Source organism: Oratosquilla oratoria, chromosome 16 (assembly GCF_046742065.1).
Source record: "Oratosquilla oratoria isolate Oo_2021 chromosome 16, ASM4674206v1, whole genome shotgun sequence".
Taxonomy (NCBI): Eukaryota; Metazoa; Arthropoda; class Malacostraca; order Stomatopoda; family Squillidae; genus Oratosquilla; species Oratosquilla oratoria.
Window position 1 is genome coordinate 3,242,146 of NC_134792.1, and position 26,112 is coordinate 3,268,257.

General features: G+C 39.8%; 1 protein-coding gene across 2 annotated transcripts in view; it reads left to right on the forward strand.

Moving 5' to 3' along the window:
• LOC143033809 (uncharacterized) overlaps positions 1-26,112 on the forward strand; it is a 209,851-nt gene that overhangs the window by 171,765 nt on the left and 11,974 nt on the right. For both annotated transcript variants that reach the window (XM_076199306.1, XM_076199305.1), the window contains exons 3-5: positions 2,906-3,043; positions 11,353-11,500; positions 20,218-20,386. In XM_076199306.1, the coding sequence (XP_076055421.1) occupies positions 2,906-3,043; positions 11,353-11,500; positions 20,218-20,386 (455 nt within the window). The remainder of the gene's footprint in view (positions 1-2,905; positions 3,044-11,352; positions 11,501-20,217; positions 20,387-26,112) is intronic.

A 26,112-nucleotide genomic window follows, 5' to 3' on the forward strand; every position in this document is an offset into this window, starting at 1 on the left:
CGGAAGTGATATTTTCGAATTCGAGGCTGAGCTCCTCCCGTCTCGAGGACGACTTGGGAGACTTGTTGCCTCACGAGGTCGGTCTCGACTCTCCTCCTCCTCCTCCTCCTCCTCCTCCTCCTCCTCCTCCTCCTCCTTCATGTTTGGTTTCGTCTCTTCCGACACGTGACATTTTATCAATTTATTTTCTCAATGGATATATTTTAATTACATGAGGGATGGAATCTTGTTGGAAGTAGGGTCGCGATCGGTCGCGGACCCTGACTTGGGCCTACTAAGTCCCTCGGCAGAGTGAAATTGTAAACATAGGTAAATAAATACATAGAATGAATAGATAGAATAAATTAGAATGGTTAATTAATGAATTAACTAATAAATAAATGAATAGAGAATAAAAGAAAATAATTGTGGCGAAGGAATATCGCCAACATATGGGGAGAGGGAATTGCACCCTTCACGTGAATGTTCACAGCGTTGCTGTCGCGTTGGAGAACGTTAACAGCGCCTTCTGGACTCCAGGCGTTGTCACGTGATATATATATATATATATATATATATATATATATATATATATATATATATACATAACCACAATACACTTTAATTCTACGCCATCAACATAGAGAGACTCGAGGAGGCCAACATGCAGAAATTGAAACATATATATATATATATATATATGTGTGTGTGTGTGCGTGTATAAGTATTATATATATATATATATATATATATATATACATCTTGCAAAAATAATCACAATAACGCGTGACTAAATAATATTGCAGAAACCACAGGGAAAATAAAGTCGGAATACTAAACGTTTTCGTCTATTACGACATCCTCAGAGTACAAGAAAGAGAAAATAGAACATAATATTTATACAGAAATTGGAAAACTGGGAAAGGTTATAGCCACATAAAAGCTTCGTACAATATACATACACATTCATATACAAATAGAACTAATAATAAAATAATAAAGCAGTAAAACATACACATTTATATACAAATGGAACTAATAATAATAATAAAACAATAAAGCAGCAAAACAAGGGAGCATAACCATGTGGCCGAAACGTCCACAGGACATCTGCCACAATCAGGAGCCATGGTACTGCTTCACTATCCTATAAATTAAGAAATTGTCTAGTTTAAATAACCCTAAACTCAGATTGATAGTGTTATTAAGAACAATTTTGATTACACTATTATTATTAGTTCCATTTGTATATGAATGTGTATGTACTGTATATTGTACGAAGCTTTTATGTGGCTATAACCTTTCCCAGTTTTCCAATTTCTGTATAAATATTATGTTCTATTTTCTCTTTCTTGTACTCTGAGGATGTCGTAATAGACGAAAACGTTTAGTATTCCGATTTTATTTTCCCTGTGGTTTCTGCAATATATATATATATATATATATAACCACAATGCACTTTAATTCTAAACCATCCACATCGAGAGACTCGAAGAGACCATCATGCAGAAATTGAAACGTGGTACAGCCAAGGACTCGAACCTGTGCTAGCACGTGACAAGTGTTAGTGACTGTACCACGTTTCAATTTCTGCATGTTGGCCTCCTCGAGTCTCCCGATTTTGATGGCTTAGAATTAAAGTGTATTGTGGTTGATAGAAATGTATATCTGTTCACTGGGACCCATTCAGGGCTGATATATACTGTATATATATATATATATATATATATATATATATATATATATATATATATATATATATATATATATATATAAATGAACATTTTAAAAGCTCTGCCAAGGGATTCGAACCCTAATCTGTGCGTGCATAATCACGAAGCCAAGATGCTAACAACCGAGCTACGTGCGATGGTACAAAAGGACTGAACCATCGCACGTAGCTCGGTTACTAATGTCTTGGCTTCGTAATTATGCACGCACAGGTCAGGGTTCGAATCCCTTGGCAGAGCTTCTAAAATGATCTGTCTTAAACACACACAACATATATATATATATATATATATATATATATATATATATTTGTGTGTGTATGCACAAGTCCTGCTCCACCCAATTGGCGCTCTCCAGGACTTTTTAGCGTGGAATTTATTGAATAGTGCCCTTGGTCCAACTCGCTGGCGGTAGAATTCGAACTAGCGTCACCTCGACCTCCGCATCAGAAGAGGGTAAACGAACTCCATGTATACAGCACTGACATAATTGACATGGTGTATTCATGGATACCGAAGTGTGACTGATTTATAAAAATGAATGATGAAACAACCTTTATGGAGGGCGTACAATGCGTTCTGTAGGTTTGCAATCTTTTAGGTGGTTTCAGGCGTTGCGTTGTTACGTATAGTGTATCGTCGTTTTTTAACCAACGCTTCTGTCCTTGGGGAACGTGAGATCACAGGTGAGCAGAGACCTTACATGCCTAAGCGCCGCCCCAAGGCAAAGTTCTCGGTGACGCCCACCCATCACCACTTTCCACCTCAACCATTCCTTACTGCCTATTTTAGCCATTAGTTTGCAAAAATGATTAAACATGTTGCAGAAAGGATAAGGGAAAATAGTTCATATTTTGTTCATTCTAACGCAAAATTCGTCGATTACGGTGAAGTATTGTTTATTATTTTTGTTATTATTATTATTATTATTGTTGTTGTTGTTATTATTGTTTTGTCAGCCTTGTGGGCGGCAAGTCAAGTCAAGGCTAGAATTGCCCCCCCCCCCACAAAGAGCTGCCTCCGGGCATATAGGACAACACCCCCCACCCTCATGTGAGGGGCCCTACAAGTGAGAGTCACAGAGATGGTGAAGAAGAGACTAGAAGATTTAAAGAAAAAAATAAAGTGTGAGTAGAGATTGATAGTGATTGTCAATCTTCTGATTGGTAATTAGTGACGAACCATTCACGTTCCAGGTCGTGGACTGCAGTCAGGTCCAGGGTCAAGGACGTAGCCGATACTCGACAGTGCCCACGACACTAAATCCAGAAATCCAGGAGCTCAAGTTGGAATACAACGCCATCCAGATCCTGCAGAAGGACGCTTTCAAGGAGGTGAGGACCTCGATGAGGGACGTTGGAGAGGGACGGACCACTTGGGGTGGGGGGATCATATGCATAATGTATTTGTCAGACATACATGTACACACACATGCATCACATACACACATATACACCACATAAACTAGATATATGTGCACCACAGAGACACTGCTCACATGTATGTTATACGATACAACATACAATGTACACCATACACATACCGCATAATCACACACACACACACACACACACACACACACACACACACACACACACACACACACACACACACACACACACACACACACACACGAGATTAAAGACCTTTGTGAATCACCACCAACCAAAGTTTCACACTTCCTTGAACGCAATCGCGATTGGTCGTGATATTTTCTCAAGACTACAGCACATTTGTCCCCTCTCTGTAGCTCTCTCTTTTTCTTTATCTCATTTTCTCGTTCGCGCTCTTTCCTCCGTATCTCTCTCTCTCTCTCTCTCTCTCTCTAGGCTCCCGTTTTACTTCTTTTTTTTTCCTGTTTTTTTTTATCCTCTCCGTCCTTCTTACTTCTCCCATACCTGCGCTTTCTTCCTCCCTGTCTGCCTTCCCTCTATTTTTTTTTTCTATCTTTCAATTTCTCTTCTGTTTTCGTGCCGCATGCATCTCAATCCCTGAGCCTCCCATCTTTCCTCTTTTTCTTTCCTCTCTTCCCCTTTTCTCTTTTCCTCTCCTCTCTTCACTCTCTTTTCTTGTATCACTCCATCCTCGTTTTTCTTCGTCCTCATCGTCAGTTCTCCCCCACCCTCCACCTTTCCTCTTCTTACCTCTTCGTGTCCTCTCTTTCTCTCTTCCTGCCCACCGCTGTCTCTTTTCCTTTTAATTTTCCCTTTCTTCTCTCCCATTTCTCTCTTTCAGTATCTGTTGCTGTGTCATTTCTCTCTCTCTCTCTCCATTTCTCTTTTCCATTTCCTTAATCTCCTCTCCTCTCATTATCCCTTCTCTTTCTTCTCTTTTCTCTGTTTCTCCTCTCTCTCTTTTCTCTCTGCCTCTGTTCTCTTCTCTCCCCCTTCCTCTCTCTTCTCTTCTTTTCTCTTTCGCTCTTTCAGTATCTGTTGCTATTTGACTTCTTTTCTCCATTTCTCTTCTTTTCATTTCCTTTATCCCCGTGTTCCTCAGTTGCTTTATTCACTTTTCTTTTATTTCATCACCTTTATTTCTTTCTCGATTTGTATTCTTTGTTTGGCTCAGCATTTCTTTACAGTTACCAAACTTTCATTCTTCACGTTCTCCATTCTTCTTTTCTATTTTTTTTTTTTTTTTTTTTTTTTTTTTTTTTATACAGTGGTATTTCTCTCTTATTCTCTCTCTAATTCACCACGGGCTTGGATCATGTGTCTTGGACTCGTGGTCGACAGTTGTTACCTCCTGGTTGAGAGCTTATATTTGGCACGACATATGGGACACACGCACACACACACACACACACACACACACACACACACACACGACTAGGTGGCGCGGTTGATAGAGTACTGGATTGCCAGTACGGAGGTACGGCAGTACCTGGTTCGAATCTTGTCCAGGGACGAAATTATTTCGGTATCGCTGCGCTTCGGGTCGTTACTCTGACTCTCGTGGGCGGGGAGTTGTGTGTGTGTGTGTGTGTAAGGTCATTGCATTACCCATAGATCGGTCATACGAGCTCTGAGCTCTCTTCCGGGAGGGAAATAGCTGTCGATCACGAGTCCAACACGTGATCCAACGAACAAGGTGAATACACACACACCGTCGAACCGTCAAGTAGTGTTCCAGTAGGCTGCATTCAAAAGACGAAATTTCTCAAGAGTGCAAGAAGAGCAGGAGGCCTGGGTTGTTTTGAGTGGGAAAGGAAATCCTTGTGGTTGTCTGAGATGATCTAGTACAGGGTCATTAGTGTCTACCGAGCGAAAATGGAAGGGAATCAGGGCGGAACAAGGACAAATGGCGGCGAGATCGAGCCGAACGTCGACACGAGCGCAAAACTGAAGCTTAATGTAAACAGAGGCCTTGAAACTCCAAGGCGATTAAAAAAAAAAAAAAATAAGTGATGAAGCTTTTTCTGGATTTGGTAAGTACGAGAGGAAAAAAAGCGAGTCGAATCATAGACATAGAAATAGAGGTGAGTTTTATCAAGAGTTGATCTAAACAAAGAAAAGAAAACCAAGAAACCGAAAAGATAGCTTTGAAGAAATAGTACAACAAATGCAGGAGAATGCAAAAGACAGTTGTTCAAGTAATCAAAGAAAAAGTAAATTGGGTTAGAGATATAGTGGATAAGAAAAAGTATTATAGTATATGGACTAAAGGAAAAAACATGGTCTGGTTTGGTTACTTGAGAGAGAAAGAAGAGGAAGAAATAACAAGAACAATTCTAAAAGAAGTACAAGACGGAGATCAAGAATAGATGAAGTATATAGAAAAGGACAATACACTAAAGAAAGAAATCGACCTCTAAAAATAAAATTAAGGTCACAAATGGTAGCAGAAGACATAGCAAAATCAGAAAAGTTAGCAAAGAGTGAACACTCAAAATATATAGTTAAAAAGAGAAATTAATGTTGAGCAAAGAGAAAAAGAGAAGACACTAAGAGGTGAAGCTAAAATAAAAACGCGAAAAGAGCGGAGATCGAAAAAAAGGAGTTCTATTAGAGTGTTAGACATGAGGCTGAGAAAATGGTATATACAGGTAAGGAAAACGAGATGGAGAAGGGAAAAAATTAAAAATGGCTTATACTAACATAGATGGATTGATCTCAGGATTAAATGAACTAAATGATTACCTGTCAGAAGAAAAAACAGACATAATGGAAATTGTGGAGACGAAATTAAGGAGTTCACAACCACCAAATAGTGTTGGACTTGGATCACATAATCACTGGATTAAAAATAGAGACGAGAAACAGGGTGGAGGAGTCATGTTTTTGGCTAAGAAAAACTTAAATGTGACGAAGGTTACAGATGGTAAAAACAGTGTGGAAATGATCATGATGAAAGTTGAAGATAGTGACATGAAAAGTAGAAAGTTTGTGGTGATTTATGTGCCCCCAAAAATGGGCTCTTGGAAAGAGAGCAAGTATTCTAAAATGTTAGAAGATACAAGGCATTCATTAAATGAGATGCTGAAGGATGGAGGAAACCTGGTAATTATGGGAGACTTTAACTGCAAAGAAATCTGTTGGGAAGAGATGACAGTGAAAGGTGGAGAGGATCTATGGGGAAATGTATTACTTGACATGACTATAGAACATACAATGACACAATGGGTAAAAGAAAATACCAGATATAGAAATAATGAAGAACCATTGAGACTAGATTTAATATTTACATCAGAACCTGAAATTGTGGATAAAATTGAATACAAGACACTACTGAAGGAGGAAATATATATATGGAGAAATGAGAAATACAGAAAAGGAAGACTTTGGGAAACTTTAGTTAGTTAGTTTTTTTTTTTTTTTTTCAAAATGTAAGTTGGGAAAAATTATACAATAGACACAAGTGGAAGAAAATGAATCATTTTGATGGAAATTTATGATAAAGGAGTGGATAGATATGTACCAAGACAGGAATAGGAAAAAGTGCTGGTTTAACAGAAGGGGCAGTGAGGCAAAATATTAAAGAGATAAAGCTTGGAAAAGATGGAAAAAAACTGGAAAGTGGCAAATATATATAAAAGGAATGAATATGTAAAAGTATGCAGAGAGGAAAAAAGAAACTATGAAAAAGACATTATAGAAAAATGTAAAAACCAACCTAAGCTATTCTATAGATATGTGAATGGTAAACTCAAAAACAAACAGGAAATGGTGTAACTACATGGAAATGAGAATACACAGAAGATTTAGAAATAGCTGAAGTCATGAACAATCACTTCAAGTCTGTTTTCACTAGAGAAAATGTACAGCATTGGGATGAAGGGCATAGAGTGGGATCCCCCCCACACACACACGAGGGAAATAATAATAACACAAGAAGTAATGGATCATTTAACAAACCTTGACATCAGGAAATCACATGGCCCAGACGGAATTGCAAATTGGATACCAAAAGAATGTTAAGAAGAACTAATGGACAAAATATATAATATAATAAGTTACTCAAAGAAGGAAAAATACCAAAGGACTGGAAAAATGCCAATATTGTACCAATATATAAAGGAGGAAACAAGGAAGACCCAACAAATTACAGACTGGTTTCCCTTACAAGCACTGTAGCCAAAATTTGTGAAAAAGTTATTAAAAATAGATGGATAAATCATCAGGAAAAAAAATATACTAAACCCGAGACAATTTGGATTTAGACAGGGAAGATCATGTGCCACAAATTTTATTTGTTTCTACTCAAGACTAATAGATATAATACAAGAAAGGGATGGATGGGCTGATTGTGCTTTCCTAGACTTACAAAAAGCCTTCAACAAAGTACCACATAAAAATTATTAAGAAAACTGGAAACCATAGGAGGAATACATGGTAAACTATTGAAAGAGATGGAGGATTTCTCGCATGGAAGGAAAATGAAGGTAGTGCTCAGAGAAAAGAGTTCACCTTGGGAAGAGGTGATTAGTGGAGTTCCACAGGGATCAGTATTGGCTCCAATAATGTTTGCTATTTATGTGAATGACATGGATGAAGATGTGGAATGTTACATGAGCTTTTTTGTAGATGATGCAAGATTGTTGAGGAAGGTGAATACTGAAAAGGATTGTGAATTGCTGCAGAGAGGTCTGAACAAGGTTTGGAAATGGAGTCGGAAGTGGGAAGTAGACTTCAACATAAATGTAGCATAATGGAATTTGGACGAAGTAAAAAAAGAATATCAAGGCAATATAGAATTGGTACAAAGGAAATAAAGTGGGATCTGAAAAAGACCTGGGAATAATCACAAATGACATGTCTCCTAATAAACAGATAAACAGAATTGTCAGAGAATTCTACAACTTACTAAGATCAATAAATGTGGCTTTTACCTACTTGGACAAAGAAATGGTGAAGAAAATACTAGTCACACTGATATGGCCTAGACTGGAGTATGCTGCAACACTATGGTCACCTGGTATCAAAAAGAATATAAAGAAAATTAGAAGAATCCAGAGAGCAATTACAAAGATAGCCCCAACCCTTTCAAAACTGTCATATGAGGAGAAATTGTCAAAACTAAAATTAACGACTCTGGAACAAAGAAGAGAGGGGACTTGCTAATGATCTATAGAATCATGAAAGGCATGGAAGTCCTTGATAGAGAAGACTTACTAAATTGGGATAAGAGAAAAACAAGGGGACATTAAAAGAAACTCAAAAAGGACAGTTATAGAGGAGACCTTAAAAAAACAGCTTTCCACACAGAGTGGTGGATGTCTGGAACAAACTGGAGAATACAATAGTGTGTGTAAAAACTATATAGGTATTTCTTGTTTTGTGCATGTTCTTTATGTGCGAATTTGCTAAGATGCAACATTAAAAGTGTTATAATGAAAATTGCTCAATCTGTTCGCTAAGATGCAATTTGCCCCAACCACATTTTAGTGCACCAGATGCGTAGTTCCACTGCCTGCTGACAGGCGGGCTCCCACTCCCAGTTCAATGTTTACAGCCCTCTTGAGAAATGAATATGTAGACATACAAAGAGAGGAAAAGAGAAACTATGAAAAAGATATAATAGCAAAATGCAAAGATCAACCTAAGCTATTTTACAGATATGTAAACTACAAACTAAAAGACAAACACAAAATAATAAAACTGCGTGAAGGAAATCAAGAATACACAGAAGATGTAGAAATGGCTGAAGTAATGACCAGACACTTTAAGTCTGTTTTTACAATTGAAAGCTCACAATTGTGGGATGATAGTCACCAGGAAGGATCCCCTAAGATGAAAGAAATAATGGTGACGCAGAAAGAAATAAGGGATCAAATAAAGAAACTCGATGTCAGAAAGTCACATGGGCCAGATGGAATAGCTAACTGGATATTAAAAGAATGCATCGACGAAGTCACAGACAAAATACACAAGATAATTAATTGACTTCTCACTCAAAGAAGGAAAAGTACCACAAGACTGGAAAAATGCTAATATTGTACCAATATATAAGGGAGGAAATAAAGAAAATCCAACAAATTATAGACCAGTATCCCTTACAAGCACAATTGCAAAAATATACGAAAGAGTTGTTAAAAACAAATGGAGTAAACACTTGGAAAAGAACAAAATATTAAACCCCAACCAATTTGGATTTAGAAGTGGAAGATCATATACTACAAACTTAATATGCTCAAGATTGCTAGACATAATACAAGAAAGAGATGGCTGGGCAGATTGTGCCTTCCTGGACCTACAAAAGGCTTTTGACAAAGTACCACACAAAAAACTATTAAGAAAAATTGAAGTAATAGGTGGAATACAAGGAAAATTATTGGAATGGATGGAAGACTTCTTGGAAGGAAGAAAAATGAGAGTGATACTTAGAGAAAACTCAAAATGGGTAAACATGATGAATGGAGTATCCCAAGGCTCAATGTTGGCTCTGATAATGTTTGCTATTTATGTAAATGACATGGATGAAGGAATTAAATGCTATATAAACTTCTTTGCAGATGATGCAAAACTATTGAAGAGAGTGAGTAATGAAGAAGACTGCAAATCTTTTCAGGGAGATCTGGGCAAAATCTGGAATTGTAGTAAAAAGAACAAAGTGAATTTCAACATTAAAAAATGTAGTATAATGGAATTTGGAAAAAGCAAAAATAGAATATCCGGTCAGTACAAAATTAGAACAAAAGAAGTTACAAAAGTAAACTCGGAAAGAGACCTAGGAGTGATAATTTCAAATGACATGACACCAGACAAACATGTAAACAAAATAGTTTGAGAAACCTACAACTTAATAAGATCAATGAAAGTGGCCTTTGACTACATGGACGAGGAAATGGTAACAAAAATCCTAGTTACACTGATAAGACCAAAATTAGAGTATGCAGCGTCACTATGGACACCCAGTAAAAAAAAAAAAAAAAAAAAATCTAAGAGCACAAAAAAGATGGCACCAACACTCAGCATGTTGACATATGAACAGAGATTGGACAAACTAAACTTGTTAACTCTGGAGCAAAGAAGAGAAAGAGGAGATTTGATAACCATCTATAGAACTATGAAAGGGATGGAAATCCTTGACAGGGATGATCTACTTAAATGGGACAGAAGAAATACAAGAGGGACACAAGAAGAAACTTAAGAAGGACAGTTACAGAAGAGATCTGAAAAAGAATAGCTTTCCACATATAGCGATAGATACATGGAATAAATTGAAAGAGAAAGCAGTGAGTGCTAAGACTATACACGACTTTAAGAAAGAACTGGATGCGGAAAGATACAACTGTGGGTCCCTACGAGCATAGCTCTTCTCCCGCAAAATACAACTAGGTAAATACACACATACACACACACACTTTTTATTAAGATCAATGAAAGTGGCCTTTGACTACATGGATGAGGAAATGGTAAAGATTATACTAGTTACACTGGTAAGACCAAAATTAGAATATGCAGCATCACTATGGACACCTAGTACAAAAAAATCATAAACTAGAAAGAATTCAAAGAGCAATGACAAAGATGGCACCAACACTTAGCAAGTTGACATACAAACAAAGATTGGACAAACTAAACTTATCAACTCTGGAACAAAGAAGAGAAAGAGGCAATTTGATAACCATCTACAGAATTATGAAAGGGATGGAAATCCTTGATAGGGATGACCTACTTAAATGGGACAGAAGAAATACAAGAGGACATGAGAAGAAACTTAAGAAAGACAGTTACAGAAGAAATCTGAAAAAAAAACAGCTTTCCACACAGAGTAATAGATACATGGAACAAATTGAAAGAGAAAACAGTGAATGCTAAAACTTTACATGATTTTAAGAAAGAACTGGATGCAAAAAGATACATCTGCGGATCACTATGAGAATAGCTCTCCTCCCTCAAAATACAACTAGGTAAACACACACACATAAAACTCCTTGCCCACCAAAGTTGGAGTGCCAGTTTCTAGTGCAGTGATGGTGCAGTTGTTTTTTTTTTTTGGGGGGGGGGTGTAATGTATTAGGACCATGGTATTCATTGCCCATAGATATTTAAGTCATAGATATATTTCATATATACCTTCTTCCATTACTCATGACAAAGAACAAAGCTGGAGTTTTGTGTAATAGTATTGCATTATAACATTGCACCAGGTATCAAGGGGTCAAAATTGAATGTCAGGTAATCCAGTGTTCCTCTTGCAGGCAAATTTGGTCAACCTACAGAAGTTGTCGCTGAAAGGCAACTTGATCCGAGAGGTCAACCAGGATGCCTTCCGTGACCTACGCATACTCATTGAATTGGACCTCAGCTACAACCGCATCTCTAAGCTACATCCTAAGACTTTTACAGGTGAGTTCTGAAGGGACTGAAAAGTTGTGTTTCATGTATGTGATGGCCTCTGTTGGTCGATGTCGACCATGGACATTAAGCCAGGGCGAGATGATATGAAGGACCTACAGGACCCTCCTCTCCATGTCATGGATAGATCCAAAGGAACAATAAAGCTGTTATAATTTTGCAGAAGTGGCATCACAGGAGTTGTCTGAGCAACATTGTTATACAACAACAAACTGCCTACAGGACTCCAACTCCTGATTTTTCCTTGAGGTTTACTCCTGAAGCCTTTCCCATGGATGGGTGTGACCACAAGGCTGTGGATAATGTGTCAGGTAGTAATTGGTTACATGGTAGCACTAGCAGGGATATCCTTGACATATTGATACCACTGGGTGCTCACTGGCCAAGTGGGTTAGGGCATTGCTACTTGTAACAAAGGTTGAGGCGATGGTGGTTTGAACCCTGCTACCGGCAAGTTGAACTAAGGGCATGGTTTATTAAACTCCATGCTCCAAAGTCCTCTGTAAGGAGCACCATCCTAGCCTCCTGACAGGGGCATTTCGCATCGTAACACTGTATCATCACTAATAACAAAGGACCCTTTCCTTCTTATAAAGGAGTAGCCAAGTCAACAGAGCCCTTAGATGCCTAAGTGTTGCCCTGGAGCAATGATTTCAGTGATACATTCCCCACCCATCATCACCACTTCCCACCACCAAAACCACAATTTAACTGAACATTGGTGAACAGATAAAAAATGTAGATATTTTGAATCAAACTTAATTTTTTAATGGAGACATTTTAGCTATTGGCTTTCAAAATAGTTTAACAGATTTTTAAATTTGTATATAATGTCCCTATTGCAGAAGGGACAAGGGAAGATATTTCATATTTTCTTGATTCTAACGCAAAAATTGTTGATTGCATTGAAATACTCAACAAGCTGCTCCCTCTGAAACTACTACACTCGCACTTCCCCTTTTCCCTTGTGAAGCGGAACTATACAGACACGGCTCCAGTCCTCTGGCACTCTACCCTCTTTAAGACAAACATTAAACAATCTCACCAGCCAGACCACCATCATTGTACCTCCCTTTTTTTAGACATTCCGCATGACACCCATGTAACCCAGGTGCCTTACTTGCTCTCATCATTTCAAGAATTGCTTTCACCTCATCTATCCATATTTCTCCTCCATTTTCCTCATTCATCACTGTCATTTTCTTAGTGTTTCACAATGCAACTACCTTTCCCTCCCTATCCTCCTTCACATTTAGCAACTCCCTAAAATACTCTGCCCACCTTCCTCTCACTGCCTTCTCTTCCATTATCATCTCTCCATCTGCACCTTTTACTTTTTCTTCTCTACTTGATTCACCTCCTCTTCCTCTTTTAATTTCTTTCCAAAACATCTTTTTATTACTTTCAAAATTTTCTGTCATACTCTTACCCCATTTCACATCTGCTCTCCTCTTTGCTTCCTTTATCTTATGCTTAACTTCCCTTCTCTTTACTTTGTACCTCTCATACGATTCCCTCGTCCTAATTTGTAGCCAATCTATGAAAGCCTGCTTCTCTTCTACACCCTTCTTTGCTTCCTCATCCCACCACTCACTACCCTTCCTTCTATTTCCTCCTGCCCTCCTTGTTCCACACACCATCTTTGCACACCTTATGACTCCCTCCTTGAACCATCCCCATTCCTCCTCCACTCCTAGTTCTACTCTATCCTTCACTACCTCCCACTCCTCTCTCAGCTTCTTCTTATACTCCTTTTCTTTCTTATTTAAGCAGTTCACTCTAAGTACCTCCCTACCTTCTGCCCTTTTCCTCTTTCTCCACCTATTCTCTACTCTCAATTTACCGTCCACCAGAAAATGATCTGATATTCCCCCATTCTCTCCCTTTAGAACATGTACATCCTTAACTCTTCCTACCATACTCCTGGTCACCACTATATTGTCCATTAATGCTCTATCTGCTACCCTTCCATCCACCACCCTCTCCCATGTGTACTTATGCTTGACTTTCTTCCTAAACACTGTATTTGCTATCATCAACTCTCAAGACACATCTCCGCCATCAATTCTCCACTACGATTTTTACCTGGAACTCCATACTTCCCAATCACTCCGTCTATTGGTTTGTTTTCTACCCTACCATTAAGGTCTCCCAATACAACTACAATGACATTTCTCCCTAATCCCTCTATGCACTCATTTAAATCTACCCAAAAAGCCTCCTTTTCCTCTACACTCTTCTCACTACCAGGCCCATACACACTTACAAAAACCTACATCTCCCTTCCCAGCTTCACCTTCATCCACATCAACCTTGATGAAACCTCCTTCCACTTCACTGCACACTTACCTATCTCTTCACTTACTAGTATAGCCACCCCTTCTCTCCCTCGTCCCCTCTTCACTCCTGAGAACCTCCCAGCCACACTCCCAAACTCATACAGCCAATACCCCAGATGGGGATGTATGTAGATGTGTATATATATAATATATATATAATGTAGAAATGAAATCTACAAGCAGTTGGCACAGGTGTAGTTTGTGCAGAATCTAAAAGGATTGTCACTATTTCTTGGAGTTAATGTATGTACATGATGAGAACTATAATATACAAAGATTGATGGAAGGGAAGCATTTGATAAGGAGAAGGAGCATTGAAGTGGTGGGCTGAGCATCATTAATCAATCAGAAGATAAAAACCTGAGTGTTCAAGTGCCTTGACTCTCTTAACTGATATCATGATTTAGATTAGGATGTGAATAAGCCAACAGACATTTGACTTTTAGTTCTCACTTAAAAAAAGATTTCCTGCATTCTTGATGGAAAAGAGAGAAAGATTAGATTACTCTTTGTATTCCCAATATTTAAGAGACATTGTTTCTTGCTACGTTGCCTCTGATCCAGGGCAATGGGTGAGATGCAGGGATGACCTGTCATCCAGGAGGAGCCAAGAAAAGAGGGAGGGAGGGGTGGTGAATGGGACTGGAGTATGTGGGGATGAAATGGGTGGGAGTGGATTTATGACTGACATTGGCTGCCTCCCTTGTAAGGGGGAAAAAGCCATTGGTATATGTATGTATGTATTCAAGGGACTTTTTAGAGACACCCCTATAGACTAGTCGCTAAGTATCTATCTGACAAAACTTCAGTGAGGAATATTGATACACCTTTTGTTATCCTTTCTTTCTGCTGTTCGACGTAAATTTATCTTTACCACTTGGTATATAAATGTAGACTCCCAAGTCTCTACCTTTACATTTTCCCATGTCCCTCTGGTACAGTACTGTAGATGACTAAATGGGACACAATGAGGGGACTAGGAATCCCCATCTGAAATTTCTCCAGGAAAATGTCTGAACGGAAGATTCCATTCGGAACCCTAGTAATTGGGTCTGAATATGCATGGATGTCCAAAAGATGAGAACAAAAAGAAGACTGGTAGTATGTGTTAGATGTGTTAGATGGATGTGTTAGCAGTTAGTGAAGCTAAAAATTGAGTTTGAGTTTGTAAGTGAGGTAGTAAATAATGGAATGAAGAGTCGAGTGCAGTAGTGGAAGAAAAGACACTTGCAAATAAGAAATCATTGCCAAGAAAAAATCAGGAAATAAAAGAAATATAAAATAAAAAATTGTGGAAGCAAAGTGCAAGGTAAGGGAGGCCAAGAGAAGAGTGGACATGAGCTGTGGTAGGTGTTTGTGTGATAATTTTGAAATAAAAAAGATGTTTTAGAAGGAAATGGGATGCTTGCTTGCCAAGTGGGTTAGAAAGTTGCTACTTGCAGCGGAGGTTAAGGTAATAGCAGTTTAAACCCTGCTGCCAGTGAATTGGACCAAGGGCATGGATCATTAAATTTCACACTTGAGTCCTTTGTAAAGGGCACTGTCCTAGCCTCAAGATAGGGGGAGTTCACGATGTGACCAAATCAGAAAGAAGTGAAAGGGGGTGCAAAGCTGTGAGATGAATATAGAGAGGAAAGGGTAAAGGGAAAAGATGGATTGTTGTTTATGGAAGAAAAGGCAGTGAGAGGAAAATGGACATGGTATGTCATAGAGTTGTGGAATGTAGAAGACAAGATGGTGTTGAGTGGGGCAGTGGGAGGTGGTGAGAAAATTACTGTGGCTCTTGCAAAGTGGAAGTTGGAAAGGCACCTGCACTGGATGTATGTCATGAGGAATTTGTAACAAAGGGTGGAGGAATAGTGGAGTGGCTGGTGAGCTTCTTCAATGTGTGTATAAGGCGAGTGCCCCAATGGATTTGAAATAGAAGGGGAAAGTATGAATGTAAAAGTTTTTGTGCGTGTGTGTGTGTATTTACCTAATTGTAGAATACAGGAAAGGAGCAACACTCATTGGGTCCCATCTCATACTCGCTAGTTTATTGTACCAAGCCTCAAATTCATGTAAGGATTGTGTGTATTTACCTAGTTGTATTTTACAGGAAGGGGAGCTATGCAGATGGTGACCCATTTTTATATCTCGCAAGATCAAGTTTGTTCTTAAATTCTTGTATTGTGTTTGCACACACTATTTTTTTGTCCAATTTGTTCCATATATCTATCACTGTGTGGGAAGCTGTGCTTTTTCAGGTCTCTTCTGTAGCTGTCCTTTTTGAGTTTCATGCATGTCCTCGTGTTTTTCCTCTGTCCCACTTTAATAAGTACTCTCTATCAAGGCGTTCCTTTCCTTTCATAATCCTGTAGATGGGTAATAGGTCCCCTCGTTCTCTTCTTTGTTCCAGGGTCAGCAATGCCAGTTCAGCCAATCTTTGTTCATAAGTCAAGTTTTTGTGTGTGTGTTTGTGTTTGTTTTTACCGAGTTGTATTATATGGGAAGGGGAGCTATGCTCATGGTGACCTGTCTTTTTACCTCACAACATCTATTTTGTTCTGAAATTCATGTATGGTGTGTGCACACACTATTGTTTTGTCCAATTTGTTCCAGATATCCATCACTGTGTGTGGAAAGCTGTTTTTTTTTTTCCAGATCTCTTCTATAACTCCTTTTTGAGTTTCTTTTCATGTTCCCTTGTTTTCCTTCTATCCTAGTTTAGTAAGCCTTCTCTGTCAAGGACTTACATGACTTTCATGATTCTGTAAATTGCCAACAGATTGCCTTTCTCTTCTTTGTTCCAAGGGTGATAGTTCCAGCTTAGACAATCTCTGCTCGTATGTCAGTTTTGAAAGTGTATGTGTGTGTATGTGCATTTGTTTTTCATTTATTCAACTTGAAAAAAGATTAAATCCCAGTCAGAGTGAGTATACGTAATGTGTCAGTTAGCCTACAGTGTCGTTGCACTGTGACCCTAGAGTTACTGAGGAAAATTGTCACCCTCTTGAGCATATATTCTTATATTTTCCAACATGGTGGAATTTAGTATATTAAGACAGCAGGGCAGAACTCATTGTAGTGGATTTAAATTGGACAAATTTATTTTTAAGGAGGAAATAGGCAAGAACTTGTTGACCAGTAGATTGGTTAACAAATGGAGTAGACTTAGTAACAATGTAGTGAGCACTCAAACTATTGGCTGTAATTTTCAGCAGAATATATATATATATATAATATATATATATATGTATATATATACACATACATATATATATATATATATATATATATATATATGTATATATATATACACACATTTATATATATATATATATATATATATATATATATATATATATATATGTATATATATATACACACACATTTATATATATATATATATATATACATACATACATACATATATACATACACCAAATGCTTTTTCCCCCTTACACAGGGGGTAGCCAAAAAGAAAAAGGCATAGAAATCGCTCCCACCCATTTCATTTCCCATATATTCCACTCCCCTCCACCCTCCTCCCTCCCTCCTGTCTTGGCACCTCCTGGATGACGGGTCATCCCTGCATCCTGTCCACTGCCCTGGGTCAGAAGCAGTGTCGCAAGACACAACACATCCACAGCAAGGCCGCTTCATAAATTCGGTGACCCCCCCCTCTCCATCACCTCATGCAGGAAAGGAGAAGATGGGGAGAAATCCCTTTGGGCTGCATTTTTTTTTTTTTTTTTTTTTTTTTTTCTTTCTTTTCTTTCCTCATACATACTTCCTCACCCCCATCCATCACCCACTCCCCCTCATGCATCACAGCCTCATCTATACACAACCCTTTTCCATTCACCCCTATCTTCTGTCCTCTCCCGTCCTTCCTCTACAGACATTCCTCTCTTTTGTAAAGCCCCTTTCACCCCATCCATCCATCTCATCCTAGGACGCCCCCTCATATTCACTCCTTCCACCTCCGCCTTCCACACTTCATTTACTAATCTTTCTTCACTCATTCTTTCCATGTGTCCAAACCATCCTAATACTCTTTCGTCAACCCTATCTCCCAGCTCCCTTTCCACCCCTGTTCTCCTCCTCACCTCCTCATTTCTCACTCTATCTAGCCTAGTAACCCCTATCATACTTCTCAGACATTTCATCTCAAACACATTCAAACTCCTTCTCTCTTCTTCTCTCATGTTCCATGTTTCTGCCCCGTACATTGCTGTTGGCACAATCACTCCTTCATATAACCTCCTCTTAGCATCCATTCTCAGATGTCTATTCCTCATTACACTTTTTAATCCACCAAGGCATTTACTCGCTTCTCTCAATGTACATTCTACTTCCACCCCCACTCCTCCCTTTCCTGTCACATTTGCACCCAAGTATCTGAAACTATCCACTTCCTCCAGTTTCTCACCCTTAATACTCACTTCCAGCCTACTGTCACTCTCACCCCTTGTACATCTCATCACCTTACTTTTGCCCACATTTATCTTCAGCTTCCTTCTTTCACACCTTCTCAAACTCTGTCACTAACTTTCTCAATCCCTCCTCTGATCCTGCTACAAGCGCAGTGTCGTCAGCAAACAACAGCTGGCTCACCTCCCACTTTTCTCCATTTTCTTTAATCATCTCCAACTGAAGATGGGAAAAAGTATACATGTCAAGATGTTAACTAGAATAAAGCAATTATAGTATTCCAATGTTGAAAAGGAAAGATAAAAGGCTTAGCATTATATTTTTCCCCCCAAGGAGATGTTCACCCATCTCTCTTCTGAAAATGTTGTGCTTTATAGTAATTATGTTCCAACCAATGTTTAATGATGATTCTCAGTGACTTTAGCATGAAAATTTGTAATTGGTAGATAATTTGTTCAAAATAAATGGCTGTTATGATGTAAGGTTCTTATATCTAATGAGGATGAAATTGTATTTAGGTAGATCATTACTGTATTTCTATTGTACCAATTTCAATCACTCCTTCATACAGTCTCCTCTTCGCATCCATTCCTAAATGTCTATTCCTCATTACACTCTTTAATCCACCAAGGCATTTACTCGCTTCTCTCAATCTACATTCTACCTCCACCTTCACTCCACCTTTTCCTGCTGCACTTGCACCCAAGTATCTAAAACTATCCACTTCCTCCAGTCGCTCTCCCTTAATGTTCACTTCCAGTCTACTGCCACTTTCACCCCTTGTACATCTCATCACCTTACTTTTACCCACATTTATCTTTAGCTTTCTTCTATCACATAAGAGAAGAAGAGAGAAGGAGTTTGAATGTGTTTGAGATGAGGTGTCTGAGAAGTATGGTGGGGGTTACTAGGCTGGATAGAGTGAGAAATGAGGAGGTGAGGAGGAGAACAGGGGTGAAAAAGGAGCTGGGAGATAGGGTTGATGAAAGAATATTAGGATGGTTTGGACACATGGAAAGAATGAGTGAAGAAAGACTAGTAAAAGAGGTATGGAAGGCAGATGTGGAGGGAGTGAACATGAGGGGACGTCCTAGGATGAGGTGGATGGATGTGGTGAAGGGGGCTTTGGGGAAGAGGGGAATGTCTGTTGAGGAAGGAAGGGAGAGGACGGAAGACAGAGGTGAGTGGAGAATGGTTGTATATGGATGATGTTGTGATTGCATGAGGAGAAATGGGCGGGGGGGGTGGGGGGTAGTATGTGTGAGTAAATTTTGACACAGCCCGAAGGGATTTCTCCCCGTCCTCTCCTTATATGCAAGGGGGGACGGAGAGGGGGGGTCACCGATTAAATGAAGCGGCCTTGCTGTGGATGTGCTGTGTCTTGCGACACTGCTTCTGACCCAGGGCGGTGGGCAAGGTGCAGGGATGACCCGTCATCCAGGTGGTGCTCAGATGAGAGGGAGGGTGGGAGGGGTGTGGAGTGTATTATGGATGAAATGGGTGGGAGTGTTTTTATGCCTTTCCCTTTTTGGCTACCTCCCTTGAAAGGGGGAAAAAGCCTTGGTATATGTATGTATGTATGTACCAATTTCAATAATCTAGATAGATTATGATATGTGAATAATCTTTGTATGAACAGATTAATCTTGATACATTTTAAGGAGGTTGTATGAGTCCAGGATCACAAAGCTGCACCCCAGGATACAATAGTAATTAGCCATCCTCTCCCATGCATTGGGAAATAGGAAACCCTTGGAAGGGCATAACCCTGTCAGTTGCAGCGAGCCACTGGATTTATTTAGGCTTATCTTTGTGTTGCCTCCCCATCTCACCCATTTGTTACATAAGGGAAGTAACCAAAATAAATGATGATACAGTTCAATGTCCCAGAAGGTTAGGACAGGAAATGAAATAAGTAAATAAAACTAATGGAAATTACCCCCATCAACACAGGTATGGAGAAACTTAGAAAGCTGTACCTGGGCAACAACCCCATTGTGCGTTTGGAAGGACTGCAGTTCCCTGTCCTCCCCCATCTTGACACCATCTCCCTCCGAGACTGCCACATCAACTACATTCACAACTATGCTTTTTCAAACCTTCATCATGTGAAATCAATCAGGTGAGTTTCATGTTGAATAAATGGCAGGCTTGTGGTTGGTTTTAAGTTATAACCATGCCAGTTTAATAGATGTTTGAAGAATTTGAGTACTCATAGTTCACAACTACATTTTTATACAAACCTTCATCATGTGAAATCAGTCAGGTCAGTTTCATGTTGAATAAATGGCAGGCTTATGGTTAAGTTATAAGCATGCTAATTCAATAGGTAGATGTTGAAGAAATTGTTTGAGTAGCTCATACTATGGTGTTGGATATTATATAATTTCTATATACAGTAAGGATTATTAAGTATGGAACTTAGTGTTTAAAACAATTTTGAATGGAGAATATGGAAGTTTTTGATGAGTGTTTTATATTCTTATGATATTTGGAGTGAGAACTATGATTAAAATCTAGTTTTCACTTAAAATTTCAGGTAGTATCTTTCACAAAATTATTTGTATTTACTATTTTATCCATAGGCTCAAATGTTCAAGGACTTGACCTTTGTTAGCTTCATTTTGTTTATATATTTGTTTTTGGGTCTTTTAATGTGTGTGGATGTGGTATAGATGAGAGTGAGAGGGAAAAGATGGATAGTATGTTTGCGAGAAGAAAGATGGATGTGTTGGCATTGAGTGAAACTAAGTTGAAAGGGAGGTGCAAATGTGAGTTTGGAAGTGTAGTTGGGAGGTTCTTAGGAGTGAAGAGAGGATGAGGGAGGAAGGGGGTGGCTGTGTTAATGGGTGGGGAGATAGGTGTGTGGTGGAGTGGAGTGAGTTTTCTTTGAGGTTGGTGTGGATGGAGGTGGAGCTGGGAAGGGAAGTGTGGGTTTTGTGAGTGCATGTGGGCCTGGTAGTGGGGGGAGTGTGGGGGGTTTGACTTTTTGGATGGATTTGGATGAGTGCATAGAGGAGTTGGGGAGAAATGTCAAAGTAGTGGTGTTGGGAGACCTTAGTGCTGGGGTGGGAGATGAACCAGTAGAAGGGATGGTTGGGAGATGTGGAATTCTAGGAAGGAATGGTAGTGGAAAGTTGATGGTGGAGATGTGTCTAGAAAGAGAGTTGATGATAGCAAATACAGTGTTTAGGAGGAAGGTCAGGCATGGGTGCACATGGGAGAGGGTGGTGGATGGAAGGGTGGCAGATTGATGGTTGATGGACTATATAGTGGTAACCAGCAGTATGATAGGAAGAGTTAAGGATGTAAATTTTCTAAGGGAAGAGAGTGGGGGCGTATTAGATAATTTTTTGGTGGAAGGTGGGTTGAGAGTGGAGGATAGGTGGAGAAAGAGGAAAAGGACAAGGTAGGGAGGTACTTAGAGTGAACTGCTTAAATGAGGAAGAAAGGGAGAAGGAGTATAAGAAGAAGCTAAGAGAGGAGTGGGAGTAAGTGAAGGATGGATTAGAACTAGGAGTGGAGGGGGAATAGGGATGGTGCAAGGAGGGAGCCATGAGGTGTACGGGGATGGTGTGTTGGGCTGGGAAGAAATAGAAGGAAGGGTAGTGAGTGGTAGAATGAGGAAGCAGGGAAGGGTGTAGAAGAGGGGAAGCAAGCTTTCGTAGATTGGTTGCAAATTGGGACGGGAATCATATGAGAGTTATAAAGTAAAGAGAAGAGAAGTAAAGCATAAGATAAAGGAGGCAAGGAGGAAAGGAGATGTGAAATGGGGTAGGAGTGTGACAAAGGATTTTGAAAGTAGTAAAAAAATGTTTTGGAAGGAAATTAAGAAAGGAAGGGGAGGCAAATTAAGTAGAGAAGAAAAGGTGAGATGATAGTGGAAGAGAAGGCAGTGAGAGGAAGGTGGGCAGAGTGTTTTGGGGAGTTGCTGAATGTGAGGTAGTTGCAGTGGGAAGTGCTGGGAAAATGACTATGATGAGTGAGGAAAATGGAGGAGAAATAGGGAAAGATGAGGTAAAGGCAGTTGTTAGGATGATGAGAGCAGGTAAGGCACCTGGATTGGATGGATGCCATGCAGAATGTCTGAAAAAAGGAGGTACAGTGGTGGTGGACTGGCTGGTGAAGTTGTTTAATGATTGTTTAAGAGAGGGTAGGGTGCCGGAGGACTGGAGGAGTGCCTGTATAATTCCACTTTACAAGAGAAAAGGGGACAAGTGTGAGTGTGGTGGTTTCAGAGGGATCAGCTTGTTGGGTGTAGTTGGGAAGGCTTATGGGAGGGTCTTGATTGAGAGGATTAGGAGAGGAAGGGAGTGATTGGTGGGGAGCAGTGTAGGTTTGGGACAGGTGGAGGTTGAATGGATCAGATTTTTGTGGTGAGACAGATATGTGAGAGAGCTATGGGAAAGGGTAAGGATGTATTTTGGGATTTTATGGATCTGGAAAAGGCTTGTGACAGGGTGGACAGGGGGGCGCTGTGGGGGGTGTTACAGATATGTGGGATGGGAGGAAAGCTTTTAAGAGCAGTGAAGAGTTTTTATGAGTGTGGTGGAGCTTGTGTTGGGATTAGATGTGGAAAGAGTGAGTGGTTTGAGGTAGGGGTGGGACATTGTCAGGGATGTGTTGTGTTGCCCTGGCTATTCAATTTATACATGGATGGGGTGGTGCGAGAGGAGAGTGCAGGGGTGGTGGGTTGGGGATTAGAGATGGTTAAAGAAGGTGGAGAGGGGTGGGAGATAGGCCAGTTGTTGTTTGCTGACGATGCTGCACTTGTGGCAGGATCGGGGGAAGGATTAGGAAAGTTGGTGGCAGAGTTTGGGAAGGTGTGCGAGGGGAAGGAAGTTGAAGACAAGTGTGGGTGAAAGTAAGGTGATGAGATGTACATGGGGAAAGAATGGTAGCAGCCTGGAAGTGAGTGTTAAGGGAGAAAGACTGGAGGAAGTGGGTAGTTTTAGATACCTGGGTGCAAATGTGGCAGGAAAGGGAGAAGTGGAGGTGGAGGTAGAATGTAGATTGAGAGAAGCGAGTAAATGCCTTGTGGGATTAAAAAGTGTGGTGAGAAATAGATATTTGGGAATGGATGCTAAGAGGAGATTGTATGAAGGAGCGATTGTGCTGACAGCACTGTTTGGAGCAGAAACGTGAAACATAAGGGAGGAAGAGGAGGAGTTTGAATGTGTTTGAGATAAGGTGCCTGAGAAGTATGATAAGGGTTACTAGGCTAGATAGTGAGAAATGAGGAGGTGAGGGGGAGCGCAGGGGTGTAAAGGGAGTTGGGAGATAGGGTTGATGAAAGAGTATTAGGATGGTTTGGATGCATGGATGGAATGAATGAAGAAAGACTCGTAAAAGAGGTGTGAGGGGTGGGAGTGGAAGAAGTGAACATGGGGGAGGGGCGAGCTAGGATAGGATGGATGGATGGGGTGGGGAGGCTTTGGGAGGGAAGTGGGTGGATGGGAGGAAGGACGGGAGAGGACAGAAGGTATGGGTGAGTGGAGAGAGGTTGTATATGGATGGTGCTGTGATGTATGAGGTGGAGTGGGTGGGGGATGGGGGGTGAGGGAGTGTGTGTGAGAACTAAATTGATGCAGCCTGAAGGGATTTCTCCCCATCTTCTCTTTTTCTGCATGAGGGGACAGAGAGGGGAGGTTGGTGATTTAATGAAGCGGCCTTGCTGTGGATGTGCTGTATCTTGTGACACTGCTTCTGACCCAGGGCAGTGGACAACATGCAGGGATGACCTGTCATCCAGGAGGTGCCAAGATAAGAGGGAGGGAAGAGGGTAGAGGGGAGTGGAGTATGTTGGGGATGGAATGGGTGGGAGTGGTTTATGCCTTTATTTTTTGGCTACCTCCCGTGTAAGGGGGAAGAAGCCTTTGGTATATATGTATGTATATATTTGTTTACTTTGGGATGCTTGCTGTTGCATATTGTAAAGTAGTGCAAAGTAGGTTCTGGTTTTTCATCATTTCTCCATCCATAAAATAATTTTTTTTTCTTTTTGGCAGATATCTTTGTTGTGTGACAAATTCTCTATGATCAACACGCAAAGTCTTCTCATTTGCTTTTCTAATTGTTTTATTTCTGGTTGAGTGCATCATTGTCTTTTTGAGCTTTTGCCCAGTTTTGGTACTTTGCATTTTTGGTACTGGACTTTATTAACCACACATTGCTCCAGTCATGAATTGTCTAGATCTCTTTTGTAACAGTTTGAAGTCTTCATGATTTTTGTATCATCTGCAAACATACAAATGTATTTGTCATGCCTTTCATCATGCCATTTGAGTAAACTAAGAACATTACAGGTGCAAGTATTGACCCATGAGGAACTGCTAATCACTGTCCTTTATCTTGACATCTCCTTTACTACTGTCCTCATATATTGCTTTTTCAAAAAATCCCCCCTTCATTCCAAGAGGTTGCCTTTTAGGTCTTCAGTCTGCTATAATTTCCATGTTAGTTGTTTGTGAGGTACATTGTTTGTTGAAGGGTATCTAAACCCAGATCTTCCTCACCTGAACTATATTGTCACTGCACAGTCATTTCCCATTTGAGAATAAATGTGTCAGTCATTGTTTCTTGATACTTGGTACAGTTCCAATCCCTTGTATTACTGGGACATATGCTACCATGAAGTCTGTTCTATATATCTATGTGGATCTAATTCTTAGATTTTTGCCTCAGTCCTGCCTTCACCCAATATCACTATTGTTCTGTTATTTCTCACTGCGATCATCATCCAACTTTCCATTTTATATTTTCTCTTATATAACACTTGACTATGCCTCCATAGCATGGTACCCAACAATCAAGACACTTTATAAACAACACAAAATCAAGCTTTAAGATTAGTAACTTGTTTCCCTCTCATCTTAGCTCCTCCTAGTAGTAATATACAGGAAAATGAGCTACACCTTAGAGATCCCATCTTTCTCCATCAGACACATTTGGATTTGAACTCTTGTTTTAGATTGCACTATGTCTTCTTTCTGGCTAATCCATGAATTGACATGTACATAACACTGTTTCTTGATATTGCCTCAAACCAAGAGTTTTCTTTCATTTTTATCCAGTCTTTTCTCTGATCTGAACACCACAGTCATGTCATCTCCCTTCTCTCTTTAATGATAGCATGTCCAATGTCTTGCCTTCTTCATCCACGAGGGGAACAAAGGTGGTGGATAGGAGTGGGTGTGTGCTTTTGACTTGGGTCCTCCCTCATAAGGGGGAGGAAGCCCTTGGTATACAGATAGATGTCCAATATGTCTCATCTCTTCTCTTATGGATTGTGTGCTAGGCTGGGAATAAATTACTGTTCTTTGTATTCTCTCAACCTTATTTATATATCTTTTATGTGGGGACCACACTGCCACTGCATATTCTGATCAGGGGCAGATAAGGCTCTGCATTATTTTTTTTTTATCATCCTTATTCATGTAGTCAAAAGTCATTTTATGTTTTATCAACAATGTTCATGTCTTGCCTACAATCTTGCTATGTTTGTTGTTTAACAAGTTATTACCAACACTCCAGATCCTTCCCCTTTTTTGTTTTGGTAATTGTTTCACTTCCCATGGGTCTTGCAGGTCTTCTGCCAGAGAACTCGGGGGCAACAAATTAATTGATTGATTTCACCTTCCTACAAGTAATCCATGGGTCTTGTTCTGCTTTTGCCCAATTCCAATACTTTGTATTATTTGGTGCTGATGTTAATTTTCCACAATTACCTTAAGATGTATACTAAAATGGGTGGTGGGTGGGTGAATGCTTTGGCTGGCCACCTCCCAGGGAAGAAGAAACCTTTTGGTATTTAGATAGATGGATAGACTGTGTAATTCTTTCTAAAAC